Source organism: Conger conger, chromosome 15 (assembly GCF_963514075.1).
Source record: "Conger conger chromosome 15, fConCon1.1, whole genome shotgun sequence".
In the NCBI taxonomy this organism is placed as follows: domain Eukaryota; kingdom Metazoa; phylum Chordata; class Actinopteri; order Anguilliformes; family Congridae; genus Conger; species Conger conger.
In genome coordinates, this window is record NC_083774.1 from 6878893 (window position 1) to 6892963 (window position 14071).

Consider the following 14071-nt stretch of genomic DNA (forward strand, 5'->3'; position numbering starts at 1 on the left):
CTCAGTGGTGGAATGACTTGCCTACCACTGTCAGGACAACAGAATCCCTCCCCCTATTTCGACGCAGACTCAAGACCCACCTTTTCAAACTGTACCTTAGTCCTCCCTCCTGATTTCCCCCGCCCTTCCTTTCTGATATCCCTATCTAACCCCCCCCCCCCCCAAAAAAAATAAAATAAAATAATATATATATATATATATATATATTTGCACTTATGACGACGACTATGTTTAGAACAGCATTCCATGTGTATTTTCCTGGTTCTGGATGTGATGCTTTGACTTATGGTAGAACCTATGCACTTTTAAGTCGCTTTGGATTTAAAGCGTCTGCCAAATGACAAAAATGTAAATGTAATGTAATCCTCTTATTTACTTGCTATTTTGAATCTGCACCTCACAACACCGACATCCTCGCATTCAGTGAGCGACTAAACAGGGTGTCACTCCCTAAAACGGGTAGTCACAACGCTGCATCCTTCCATCCAAGACTTTGTTGTTTGACCTGCTGAACCTTTCAAAGGACACCAGGCGAGTGGCCGATCGGTGGCATTAATCGATTGGATAACGGTCAGGTAGAAAGGTAAAGCCACAGTCCTGCTGGCTTCCATGGTCTCAGTGAGTGGGCCTGCTTTAGTGTGTCACACAGTCATCTCCTGCTGAAAAAAAAAATTCAGACTGAGTTTGGCAAAAAAAAACAAAACAAAAAAAAAAAGCCTTCCAGTTGTCTGCCCCTTTGGCCTGGAATGAGCTTCAAAGAAAAATGAAACTGAAGGAGCTTATCTTGCTAAATCATTTTAAAGATAGGGTAAAAGGCATGTAGGAAAATTAAATGCAGGTCTGTAAGTGTTTTGACCCATAAGAGGTAATATATATTTTAAAAATAATCTTGTCTGCTTCAATGTGTAATCAGATGTGGGTTTTGCTTTTCCTCTTAATTTCTTTTTAAATTTTTAGATTCCTTTATTTGTACTAATGTGATGGTATTATGATGAAATTATGTGTGTCTGCAATTTTGTGCTGTTTTTCTTGACCAGGTCTCTCTTGGAAAAGAGATTTCTTCATCTCAATGAGACTAACCTGGTTAAATAAAGGTTAAATAAACTCATGGCTCAGGCAGTAAGAGCAGTTGTCTGGCAGTCAGAGGGTTGCCGGTTCGATCCCCTGCCCGGGCTGTGTCGAAGTGTCCCTGAGCAAGACACCTAACCCCCAAATGCTCCTGACGAGCTGGTTGGGGCCTTGCATGGCAGCCAATCGCCGTCGGTGTGTGAGTGTGTGTATGAATGGGTGAATGGAGAAGCATCAATTGTACAGCGCTTTGGATAAAGGCGCTATACAAATGCCTGTCATTTAGCATTTAAATAAAAATAAATAAATAAATTCAAAAAAATCTCCTGTTCATGCCAATTCCCCTCCATTTCTCAGGGACCAGTGCAGCAGGAGTGTGTGTGTTTCGTATCCTGAGAAATGCAGCAGTAGGATCCCGTGACACAGCAGAAAAGATGCAGTGTAATGACGCCGTGTCCAGCACTCTGGATTCACTCTGTGAATCAGACATCATGAGTTGCTGAATTGGCACATTTTTCGTGCACTGGATTTGGCAGCATTTCAGGCGGTAGAGAATTATCTGTACAAATACAAACCACACAAGGGTGCACAATAAAACACACAAATTTAAGTGCCAGACAAACCATTTTCTTTTAAAGAAATGCATGCGAAAATATCAACATTCATGTGGCAATGTAACAACACACCAACGGTCGCAATGCAAGCAACTTCAGTGAAGTAGTTTGATCTGGTGACAAGTTTACTTTTGAAACCCTGAGAGTGGCCCTGAAACAGAGTTCCCAGAATTCAAGGAACCTGGACGGTCAACACTCCCTTCATCGCCACACAGGTGTTGGTCAACCAGCCTTCCCTTCCTTCCTTCCTTCTCAGCTCCTGCCCAGCCCTGGAGTCAGAGAGTCCCACGTGGAGAAACGCATGAAGGCTATCGGGATTGCATTAGAGAGGAGAGGTGTTATCATATGTATGGCTGGCTGTCCGATCTGTTAAAGAATGCGTTTATCCCTGGTAGACGATGAAAAGCAAGTAACTGAAGTTTAGACTGACCTACGTATACATATCCGTACTAAATTCTATGAATTGCAGAAAGAAAAGCAGTTTATTGACCTCAGGTTCCTGCTGGTGGAACCTCAGAATAAAGGGAAGACGGACAAGACGCGACCCAGTTCGTCTGACGGACGACCCTTTCAGCCATCCGCAGGAAGGGTGTGTGGGCCCTGCAGTCCGAGGTCCAGCAGGACGTGGGGCCGTATCTGGGCCAGAATGGGGCCCCTGGGGGCCCCGGCCAGGCAGAAGGCCTCGTCCGCCTCCAGGCCCCAGCCGCGCAGCGTCTTCAGGGCGTCCGCACACACGTCCCTGGGGCCCCACGCCAGAAGCAGGTAGGCACAGAGAGGGCTGTGGCCCTGCCTGAATCTGCTCCTCATTTCCCCCACGCGGGCCGCAAAGTCCCCCATGGCACCCTTACAAACAAAAACACATATGTACATAAACAGGTGTGTGTGCCCCACGTTTTCAAACTCGGGGTAGTTCACGGTTTATATGAATACATACAAAATGTCTCCTTAAAATGTTATGAATCCATTTTGTTGGTCTGAATGATCTTTCAAAAGGACAGTCAACATGTTTGTTTTTATTCAGAGAGGTCAAAGGCAAAGTGGCTTACAAGTCGAGTACAGATAGCTATTATGGTAGAGCTCGAACCCCTGGCCACACAGAGATTTGTATGTAACTACAGAGCATGCTGCGTTGGGCTGGGTTCGATTCCACTTTCTACTATTCCACTATTTCACAACTACACTTGTGACATGCAACAAGCATTTTGTTTTTCCTTCAGATGACTTTGGAATATTCATGAATAACTCATAACCACCCTAGCTTATTTTTAGTGATAAAAACACACCAGTCAGTCAAATAAAACACTAGTGAGGATTTCTTAAACCTCACCTAAAAACACAAACAAACAAATGTCGGCTACAGTATCAGTATCTGACAAAGTTGATCCCCTCTCCCATCCCTCAACATGTGCTCATGAATTATTCCCAAACCTCCAGAACTCATCCTACAAAAATAAATTTGTAAATTATAATTATAACTGAATGCAGCCATGGCCTCCGGTGATTACTTTTTGGTCTGAACCAGACTTTAATTACTGTGCATCAGAGTGTCAGCTACAGTAATGTCATGCAGTTAGTCCAGTGCTTAGGAGAGAATGCTGGGTAATGCAGTTAACCAAGCGCTAAGAAGGGAATGCTGGGTAATGCAGTTAACCAAGCGCTAAGAAGGGAATGCTAGGTAATGTAGTTAACCAAGCGCTGAGAAGGGAATGCTAGGTAATGTAGTTAGCCCAGCGCTGAGGAGGGAATGCTGGGTAATGTAGTTAGCCCAGCACTGAGGAGGGAATGCTGGGTAAAGTAGTTAGCCTAGCGCTGAGTAAGGAATCCAGAGTAATGCAGTTAACCTAACACTGAGGAGGGATTGCTAATTCAGGGTTACCTTTACAGCTGTAATGTGCTGTAGCTGGGTGTCGCTGAAGCCCAGTTCTGTCAGAAGCGGTGCCGCGTCGTCGCCCAGGCCCAGTACATCCCCCATGAACAGAACCCTGAGTGGCTCAGGGGATTCTGGGATATCCTGTGGGTACAGCAGCGCTGCTGGAATACCTGAACAGGACACAGAACCTCAGGTTCCACACACACACACACACACACTCTCTGGATCCTCTGCACCTACGGTCATTCAGCATTCAGCTGAGGGTAGCACACATACCTTTTTCCCAGACCTGGTAGACCTCATCCCGGCCTGCTGACAGGAACAGCTTGGCGCCGTTCGACTGCAGGGATTCGGCGAAATCGTCCGGGCCGCAAAAGCAGAATCGGCTAATCTCGAGACCTCGTGGGAGAACAACGTCATACAACATTTGTAATAAACTAAGATAAGAAAGATGGGACAAAATCTTGAAACGAAACATGAACCGCACTAAAATAGTTTGCCTCTCAGGCTGCATTAACCCAGTGGCAGGTGCGAACGTGCCGTCTTCCACAAACGATTCTTACCATAATGCACTGCGCTGCACTCGATCCTCGAGCGGAAGTGGGGGCTGTGGTTTTTGGAGAGGAGAATCGGGTCAAACAGCAGGGTTTCCTCTGCGTCCATCTCCAGTAGAGCCTCATTCACTCCCTGCACTGCCTGCAGAGAGGGGAAACTGGGTTGAAATACCCAGACACCGGACATGTAAAATGCGACACTGATTCATCTATCAGTCAGTCGCTGTTACCCTGTCTCTGTTACCCAGACCGTGTTTTTGACTTTTTACCCGCAGGGCTATGTTCCAAGTTCAACTGACGTTCAAACTGAAATGGGCTGACCTTCCAGTTTCAGAGCGATGTTAATATGGCCGCCAGTAGGGTGACTGTGACCTTTGTATCGCCCTACTTTGTGAACACGTCGTTCTTTGACATTTGCTCTGTCTTCGCGCCTGATCTGTTACTTCCACCCAAGATGGCGTGATGAAGAGATGCAGGCTGCGTGGGGTAAGAGTGCATCGGTTCCTTTGAAGACAGTTTCTCTCACCGCTGCAAACCGCTGGTTCTTCATGGCTGCCCATGATGGTCCAAAGCTTCACTCTGCATCTGGTGACACCACAGAGACCCTAGCACGGCCCTCGCACGAGGGAAAAGGGACCCTGAAGGTTGTTTTTAAATGATTCAAACCGTTTAGAGTAAAGGAAGTGTTCAAGGCGACCAAAAGCAAACCCCAGCCAGTTCTGCATCCTTAATTTAGCCACATGACGGGATGTGGTGTAATACAGTCACTTATTTTGACTATCATCATTGAGGTCACACTTTTGACATTTGGTGGTCAGCAAGATGAGTCATTTTAGGCAATGAAATTAAATTCTGCTAATTGGCAAATGTTATGCTTTCTTCCCCATGTTACCTTAATAATAACAACACTCCCCAAACTGACTGAAGTGTTTTTATTATCACTAAAAATAATCTAGGGTGGTTCTGAATTATTCATACACACTCAAGTCACCCGATGGAAAAAGAAAATGCTTTGCACACAGACCCGACAAACTGCATACCTTCATAAAGGGGATGGCTGCCCCCATTTTAAAAGGCTCATTCTCATTGGCCGCGGAATCTGTTTCGGGCCCCTCCTCTTCCTCCAGGTCAAAGACAGAGCTGTCAGTTACTGCGATGACCACTGCCCGCGAAGAGTCTTTCTGTTGGGAGTGCAACGGACGATGTTCACGTCTCTAAAGCATCTTATTCAACCTAAAGAGCAACTATAGCAACATCAAAACTTAATAATTAACCGCCTTTAATGAAACTTGAAACCTTATTTAAATGCAGTTAATTAATCGGGAAAGCCCCAATAGAACACAGTAATTTAAAATTATATTTCCTGAATTGAAAACCAATTGATAGACACAACTCTGTTGGTAATTACCAACAAAATGTAAACAGAATAAAAATATTGCGACCTTCCAGTACAGTATCACATGCAGTAACATAGTCATGCATGTGCTGTGAGGATCTGTTATGAAAGTGATGCATGCATTGACGTTAAGCGGACTCACCCGTTTCACCCTTGCGTTAAAAACGATGTTTGCCTCCATTGGAGACGTTTACCACGGAAGTTTAGAAAACGAAGCCAAGCGATCCTTCAACCAATCAGTGAACCAGTGACATCGCCCGATCTATCAAAATAAAATAAATGTAATGACCATTGCACTCGTTATTGCTTGCAAGCTAACTTCTGAAAAGCAAACGCGTTTCCACTACACGAAGACTATCGTAGTTGAATCGATTTAATTTATATCTTATGCAATGTCACATGGGACTAAGGAAATGGGAGTTGTCTGTCAAAGGACATTTATGTTGTCAAGTTATCGCTAATTACATTGCAAGTCATCCTCCAAAGCAAATCGTCGCGATAAGAGAGTGCAATTTTCGGTTGAAATAAGGAGCAAAGTTAGCTTGTTAACAAAGATCAGTCGGTCACATATTGTATTTTCTTGCGCTGCGTAAGAACCTTTCAGTCTCCCTCGAATGGCTTCTTCCTCGGTGAGAGGGGTCATTCAAATGCACTGCAATTTTGCACAGGTACTGCCACCTACTGGAGGAAAGAAGTGGGCAGAAGTGGGCAGTTCACATTCGAAAAACCTGTCACTTAATCAAAATCATGACTTAAGAAACAATTATTTTTGTTACCAGACCAAGGGATTTCAGACCTTTGAGAGACGATCTGAAGAAATCCACAATTGTTTCTCTCAATCCTGACCTCAGAATCATTGAATGTGTTGAATAAGACTGACCTCTGGAGATGTATGATGTAGAGGTTTCTGTGTAATTTAGTGTTTTGTATTCTGTTAATGTTTGCTGCATTATTTTCTGAAACTGAAAGATAAATACCTTGCACTTAATAGCTGGTTTCATTGGGAAGTCAATAAAAAAGGGTGGTCTCTGATCTTTGCACAGTATCGTATGTCCATTAGACTGCATATTAATATGTAATATTGGTTCAAATAATTGTTGCAGACATTGTTGGTTTGAGTACTTTTTTTATTTTTTATTACTTATTTTGTTTAGCATTTGTATAAATGTATTTGTGTTATATGTGGACCCACAGAACAGTAGCTTATAGGGTTCCTAATAAAATCTAAATCCCATCAAACCTCCAAGTCAGTGGAGCTTCTCAATGTCTTCAGTCTCTTCCTGTGGTCAGTGACCAGCCCCCCTGACTCCTAATGATTTTATATGAATATTCCTCTGAATCTCAAGTATTTCACTTTAAAGGTATTAGAAATATATTTTTTGTAACACAAATATGAATTGACTTTGTCATGCCATACAATGACATTTGTAAATCTAATGTAACGTATGGCATTGAGTGGCATTTTAGCAACAGCAGTTGTTATTGTAAGTAAAGAGGTAGCTCCTCGCTGGCAGAATAAACAGCAGTGGATGTCTCTGCACACACTGAAGCCCCTGAACTAGTTTTTTTCGCCTTTCTCCAGTCAAGTAAACCTTCATGTTTACATTCTGTATGTACTCAGGGTGAGTGTTGTTATCCTAGTTAAGAAATACAGAACTGTACATCTTGTCTTTTTGCTCTTCTTGTGTGTGATGTCTACTTCCCTGACGCAGAGAACTTGACCATTTCTTTTCACACCAAGTCCCTTTTTTATTTAACAGCAGTACCATTGTTCTAGGAGAGCGGGGAGCCTGTGCTTGAGTGGATATAGCACCATGGTGCTGGGCCTGCTGCTCCTGTGCACAGTGTGCCTGCAGGGTGGATGAGCTGCGTCACGGGTGGCTCTGCGTCTCTCCCGGAGAGCAGCGTACTCCTGCAGCTGAGCGCGGGCGCTTCTCTCCTGGGGAAGGAAGGTAGGACGACCGTACTCCTGCTCATACCCCGGCTGCACTGTTTATTCCACTTCGGCATTGCAGGCGTTTCTGGTCAGTTAGCTGCCTAATATCTGCCTTGTCTGAGGTTCTATCACTTCGCACAAACATTTCATACTTGATACTTTCACTGTCGATTTTAGGCGCTGTTGTAAGACAGTTATAGCCAAGATGGTGTGCTTCTTTTAGAAAGTATTTATGTAATGGTGTTCATGTGTGAGTTTCTCAAAGGAAAGTACAGTATTTATATAATCTGCCCACACCGGGACTACCGTCAGATGTATATTATTGACTCTGACCAGCAGAGGGCATTATTGGATACTGTAATTGCTGTGATATTGGTCTCACTGGATAATAACTATTAACTTGATTTATGACAGCATTCAAATTTGCCACAACTTAAATAAACACAGACTAACATAATTAATCTTCCATCATAATTATGAATTCGGAGGGGCTATGAATAATTATTCTATTTATAAATTAATTACTTAGTCTGGTGATAATCACGTTTTGATTCATAATAATTTGTTCTGAATTATTCATTATACTCTATGTAATATACTTTGTGTTTGTGTCTGCCTAATTTCAGGCATCTCAGTCTCAGCCCACAGAAAACATGTCTGAGGAAACCTCTGAGCCGTCTCCCCACGGAGCCGGTTTTACCGGGCCCCCCACCCCAACCCCCGCCTCTAACAGCACCACCACTGCCCCCCCGGGCTTTCTGACACAGCTGCTGGACGGGATCCCCCGTGAGTGTCTGTGTCTGTCTGTCTGCGGGTGCCTCACGACGCCCTCTCGCCACCCGCCCAGGCCCCCGTGGGCTGCCTCACCGCCAAGCCCTGCAGCGGCACCTGTTCCACGCCGCGTCTCATATTCCGCTCCGACGGCACATAACGCGCCTCTCGGTTTACACGCCGCACACGCCACTCTCTCCGCTGCATCCGCTCGGGTGCGCTCTTGCCCCACGTTCTGAATTAACGCTTGTGCCGCTGCAGGTAATGCACAGCTATTGTTGCTAACGCCGCGTAGCTGGCGCAAAATGGCCGCCCATGCCTCACCCGGGTGGGTGCTACAGTCGCGGCTAAGCCTAGTTTCCCCCTCATCAATGTAAAACACTTTCAGTGTCTAGAAAAGCGGTATATAAGGGCAAATTATCTACTGCAGGTATTGCTCTACGTTTAATTACCGTTACATCTGTCTCATTTGATGTGTTAAAATTTTGTCCAATTTGTTTCAAGGCAGGTCCCCCTCGCAAAAGAGATTTTTATCTCAGTGGGGTTTTCCTGGTTAAATAATGTTTAAATAACATAACTGGGGTTATTGGGGTATTGTGGCTAACTGCAGTGTTCATTTCGGGTAAGGCGGGGCTAACGTCTCTCTGTTTCTGGCAGTGCCACTGTGGGCCGTGTACGCCATTTTGGTTCTGATCCTGCTGCTGGTCCTGGTCTGTGTTCTGTGCATCTGTGTGAAATGCTGCTGCAGTGACAAGAAGAAGAAGCAGAAGAAGAAACCGGAACAGCAGATGAGCCTGGTCGATGTGAACGCCGCCCCCTCCCCTGAACTAGTACGATTAACAGCACACTGTCAACCTGAAGGGTTTCTGTTCAGGGCTGTGTCATGTAATGCCCACCCTTTATACTTCATGCACTGCAAAAATGAATATGTCAATTTGTTATATTTATGACTGGGACACGCATTGTCGGTGGTTCAAATCCCGGTGTAGCCACTACAAGATCCGCACAGCCGTCGGGCCCTTGAGCAAGGCCCTTAACCCTGCATTGCTCCAGGGGAGGATTGTCTCCTGCTTAGTCTAATCAACTGTATGTCGCTCTGGATAAGAGTGTCTGCCAAATGCCAATAATGTCAAGAGGCACAGATTGAAATCTAGTGTTGGTCTAGGCTTAAATTGTCGAAATTCTTTTTTACTTTTTTGCTGAATAAGACTACATTTCCAATTTTTTCCAATGAGGTGAGAGTTTGACTCAATTCAGGAAGGCTGGTCTGGTGTTTGACGGTTCCTGTGATTGGCTGGTCTGGTTTTTGACGGTTCCTGTGATTGGCTGGTCTAGTGTTTGATGGTGTATGTGATTGGCTGGTCTGGTGTTTGATGGTGCCTGTGATTGGCTGGTCTGGTGTTCGACGGTGCGTGTGATTGGCTGGTCTGGTGTTTGACGGTGCTTGTGATTGGTAGGTCCAGCCGGAGATTGAGGACTCGACTGAGGAGCCCAGGGGAAGGCTGCTGTACTCACTGGAGTTCAGTCCACAGAGCGCTGAGGTGGGTTTGGTGTCACCATGGCGATATACTCTACCTGCCAATCAACTATGGTCCAGTGTGGACATCATCCTTGGTCTCTGATCATCTACTGTAAACCAGGCCTGCCCAACCCTGTTCCTGGAGATCTACCCTCCTGTAGGTTTTCAATTTAACCTGAACAAAGCACAGCTCCTTCAACAAATATCTTGTTCAGCTGCTAATTGGTAGAATCAGGTGTGCCAAGTTAGGGTTGAAATGAAAACTGACAGGAAGTTAGATATCCAGGAACAGGGTTAGCCCTGCTGTAAACTATACAACACAGTACAGTATGTGGAAAAAACGCTGGGATTTTTACCAACTCTTCCATGATATCTTCTTTAAAATGGCTCATCTGTCCCTGACACTTTCTGCTTGCATATAATTGAATGTGCGTATATAGATAGTATTTGCTATTCTGAATCCTCCAGTGTGTATATTGGTTGCTGTCTTTGTACCATGTTCCATGTTCCATGACCTAATCTGATTGGCTGGGCTTGTCAGCTGTCCAGTCACTGACAGTGGGCTCTGTTCCTGATAGGTCACCGTGGGCGTGATGGAAGCGTCCGGATTAAAAGCGATGGACCTCGGGGGAACGTCGGACCCTTATGTCCGACTCTACATCCTTCCCAGCAACACCAAGACCTACGAGACCAAAGTGTTCAGGAGCACACTCAACCCAGCGTTCAACGAACATTTCACATTCCAGGTGTGGTGTTCAGGTGGTTCAGCTCCGATACAGAGCAGGGGTCTCAAATGCCAGTCATGGAGGGCCGCGGTGTTGGCTGGTGCAGTTTCCTCGTGGCGGTGTGGGTTGTGTGTTTCAGAGGTTTCCTCCTTTGGGGGTTATGTCCTGTGTACAGGTCACTCAGTGTGTGTGTGTGTGTGTGTTTGCAGGTTGCTCAGTGTGTGTGTCCTATGTTCAGGTTGCTCAGAGTATGTGTGTCCTGTGTGTGTGTGTGTGTGTGTGTGTGTGCGCAGGTTGCTCAGTGTGTGTGTGTCTGTGTGTATGTGTGCAGGTAACTCAGTGTATGTGTGTGTGTGTGTGTGTGTGTGTTTAGGTCACTCATTGTGTGTGTGCGTGTGTGTGTGCACAGGTTTGCTCAGTGTGTGTGTCCTGTGATCAGATCACTCATTGTGTGTGTGTGCATGTGTGTGTGCGTGTGTGTGTGTGCGTGTGTGCATGTGTGCATGTGTGTGTGCATGTGTGTGTGCATGTGTGTGTGTGTGTGTACATGTGTGCATGTGTGTGTATGTGTGTATGTGTGTGTGTGTGTGCGTGTGTGTGCTTGTGTGTGTGTATGTGTGTATGTGTGTATGTGTGTGTATCTGTGCGTGCATGTGTGTGTGCGTGTGTGTGTGTATGTGTGTGTGTGTGTATGTGTGTGCGTGTGTGTGTGTGTGTGTGTGTATGTGTGCGTGTGTGTGTGTATGTGTGTGTGCGTGTGTGTGTGCGTGTGTATGTGTGTGCGTGTGTGTGTCTGTGTGTGTGTGTGTATGTGCAGGTCCCTCAGGCGGAGCTGGGCAGGTCCACCCTGGTTCTGCAGGTGTTTGACTTTAACAGGTTCACCAAACACGACATCATCGGGGAGCTGCGGCTCCCACTGGGTGAGGTTGACTGGAACCACGTCATCGAGGAGTGGAGAGATCTGAGAGAGGCGTCCGCTTTCGAGGTAACGACGGGCCTCTGTGCAGGAGAGCTTGAGTGACATCACCTTTCTCTCACTTCTGTTCTGATATCTGTTCTCTATGCAAGAGAGCTTGAATAACATCAGCACTCTCTCAGTCCTGTTCTGGTATCTATGGTCTCTGTGCAGGAGAGTCTGGGTGAGGTCTGCTTCTCCCTACGCTACGTTCCTGCAGCTAAGAAACTGAGCGTGGTGATCCTGGAGGCCAGGAACCTGAAGAAAATGGACCAGAACAGCCTGGCAGGTGGGTGGAGGACCAGGGACAGGTAGATACAGGTAGACACACAGGTGGTCAAAAAAATAACAAGAAGGTTCTGAAGGGTGATACAAATGTACAATTGTTTTTTTACCCTCGACTCCGTTACAGATCCGTATGTGAAAGTGCAGCTGATCTTGGGCAATAGGAAGTGGAAGAAGAATAAGACTTCAGTGAGGAAGAACACACTGAATCCCTACTTCAACGAAACGTTTTCCTTCAATGTGGCGTTTCACCAAATTCAGGCAAGTAGGACTGTAGTGGCATGATAATGATGATGATGATGGTGATAATGATGATGGGAACCCAAGGCTAAGTCATCAGGTCTGGGTCAAATAAATATTTGCTGAAATGCTTTATCTCTTTAGATGTAGGTTATTACAAATCAAAACTTACAATTAAAGAAAGACCAGAATTTCATCCTGAATAGTTGTGAAAAATGGGTGGTATTTTTTTAAATGGTCTTATCACAAGACAATGTATGTCTTTTCAGTTGACTAAATACTGCAAATTTTATAAACCCATCTGAAGAGGTTTAGAGAATGATTAAGATCGATTGATTAAGACGCTTGCAAGCATTCGTGGCAGTATCATGGCAATCATTTATTGACTTATTTCGCCTTTATTTTATCAAAGGTGGCAGCCATGTTACAGCCATTAATACTTGGCTAATACTCCTCGTCGCTGTCCTCATGCCCCTGCAGCAGGTCCAGCTGGTGGTGGCGGTGTGGGACCACGACAAGATGAGCCCAAACGAGGCCATGGGGAAGGTGCTGCTGGGGTGTGGGGCGTCGGGGAACCAGCTGCGGCACTGGGCCGACATGCTCTCGAACCCGCGCCGACCCGTGGCTCAGTGGCACACGCTGCTGTCCGCGGAGCAGGTGGACTCCAGCCTGCAGCTCAAGCGCTCCCTGGCCATCCCCTTCATCAACAAAACCTTCTGAGAGCCAGAGCCAAGTCTTTTTACCCCCACCGTCTGATAACCAACCTCCCATCTTCTGAACGCAAGCCTCCATCTTTTACCGCCATCTTCTGAACGCAAGCCTCCATCTTTTACCGCCATCTTCTGAACGCAAGCCTCCATCTTTTACCGCCATCTTCTGAACGCAAGCCTCCATCTTTTACCGCCATCTTCTGAACGCAAGCCTCCATCTTTTACCGCCATCTTCTGAACGCAAGCCTCCATCTTTTACCTCCACCTTCTGAGCACAAGCGTCCATCTTTTACCGCCATCTTCTGAACGCAAGCCTCCATCTTTTACCTCCACCTTCTGAGCACAAGCGTCCATCTTTTACCGCCATCTTCTGAGCACAAGCCTCCATCTTTTACCGCCATCTTCTGAGCACAAGCGTCCATGTTCTGAACACAAACATCTACAGTAGTGTGCAGTGATAATTACACACCACCACGTCTGTCTAAAAGGGGTCCTAATATATTACTTCTTTAAATTTTCTGGGTGAAAATGTATTGAACAATATTACTGTTGGCAATGAGAACAAAAAAATAATTCCCACAATTACATTGGGGTAAAAGTATGGCTAATAATTCTTTTTTGAAAAATTACTATTTTTGAAGGCTCATTCCATGATTGTTCATGCTAAACAATGTGTTTAAACCTGTTTGAAGCAACATGATGGTCAGTTGTTCCAGTATTTAAGGTAACACGAACTTTGAGCAGTGTCACAGTGTTAAACACAATGGCATGACGGCAGGAGCCCTCTGAGATTGTTTATAGCCGAATTGTAGCCTTACATGATGCCGGTTGGTCACTTGATGAAAATAATCATCTGGTGACATAAAAGTTATGACTTGGCCTGCTCAAGACCTTAATCCGATTGAGCAAATCTTGGATTTGCTGGATACCAAGATAAATAAATCTGTTGTAACAGTGAAAGAATCTCTTTGGAATGAACTTCAAACCATATGGAATGGTTTAATTTTAAAAAATGTGAACGATTAAATGCTGTAATCAAAGCAAAGGGTGGTCACACTAGATATTGACTTTTTTCTCCAAAAGAGACTATTATTTTTGTTTTAGCAATATATTGTTATCTATTTACTCATTTTCATCTACATGAACCAATATTACATTAAATAAATACTTGAATAGTACTTGGTTTCTGATTTATCTTCATTGTGTTAAGTGTGTCATCATCACTGCACACTACTGTACCTTCTGAACACAAGCCTCTACCTTCTGAACACAAACCTCCATCTTCTGAACACAAACATCTACCTTCTCAACACAAGCCTCCATCTTCTGAGAACCAGCCTCCATCTTCTTCCTCCACCTTCTGATAACCAGCCTCCATGTTCTGAACACAAGACTCCACCTTCGTATAACCAGCCTCCATGTTCTGAA

At 45.2% G+C, this 14071-nt stretch overlaps 2 protein-coding genes across 3 annotated transcripts; one reads left to right on the forward strand and one right to left on the reverse strand.

Moving 5' to 3' along the window:
• Positions 1 to 1655: 1655 nt before the first annotated feature.
• Positions 1656 to 6231, reverse strand: LOC133111745 (cytosolic 5'-nucleotidase 1A). 2 transcript variants are annotated; one of them, XM_061222309.1, is made up of 7 exons: positions 6100 to 6231; positions 5645 to 5764; positions 5147 to 5287; positions 4116 to 4248; positions 3829 to 3951; positions 3559 to 3722; positions 1656 to 2525 (listed from the first exon to the last, which is right to left on the reverse strand). In XM_061222309.1, the coding sequence occupies exons 2-7, from the start codon at positions 5681 to 5683 to the stop codon at positions 2253 to 2255; spliced, it is 873 nt and encodes a 290-aa protein (XP_061078293.1). In that variant the 5' UTR covers positions 5684 to 5764; positions 6100 to 6231; the 3' UTR covers positions 1656 to 2252. The 2 variants fall into 2 exon arrangements, with proteins under 2 accessions (XP_061078293.1, XP_061078292.1); XM_061222308.1 differs by having other exon boundaries at positions 5968 to 6133.
• A 1170-nt stretch (positions 6232 to 7401) lies between these two features.
• Positions 7402 to 12653, forward strand: syt8 (synaptotagmin VIII). Its single transcript, XM_061222089.1, has 9 exons — positions 7402 to 7454; positions 8065 to 8224; positions 8867 to 9039; positions 9667 to 9750; positions 10307 to 10474; positions 11271 to 11438; positions 11583 to 11697; positions 11821 to 11954; positions 12414 to 12653. Exons 2-9 carry the CDS (start codon positions 8092 to 8094, stop codon positions 12651 to 12653), a joined length of 1215 nt encoding a protein of 404 aa, XP_061078073.1. The 5' UTR covers positions 7402 to 7454; positions 8065 to 8091.
• The last annotated feature ends 1418 nt before the right edge of the window (positions 12654 to 14071 follow it).

Coding starts and splice junctions, on each gene's coding strand:
- LOC133111745 (XM_061222309.1), bottom strand. CDS start 5,683: ATGGAGGCAAACATCGTTTTTAACGCAAGGGTGAAACGG. Junction 4,249..5,146: donor CAGCCATCCCCTTTATGAAG/GTATGCAGTTTG, acceptor CCCTCTCTGCAG/GCAGTGCAGGGAGTGAATGA. Junction 2,526..3,558: donor AGCACATTACAGCTGTAAAG/GTAACCCTGAAT, acceptor TTTGTTTGTAAG/GGTGCCATGGGGGACTTTGC.
- syt8 (XM_061222089.1), top strand. CDS start 8,092: ATGTCTGAGGAAACCTCTGAGCCGTCTCCCCACGGAGCCGGTTTTACC. Junction 8,225..8,866: donor GCTGCTGGACGGGATCCCCC/GTGAGTGTCTGT, acceptor TGTTTCTGGCAG/TGCCACTGTGGGCCGTGTAC. Junction 9,751..10,306: donor TCAGTCCACAGAGCGCTGAG/GTGGGTTTGGTG, acceptor TGTTCCTGATAG/GTCACCGTGGGCGTGATGGA.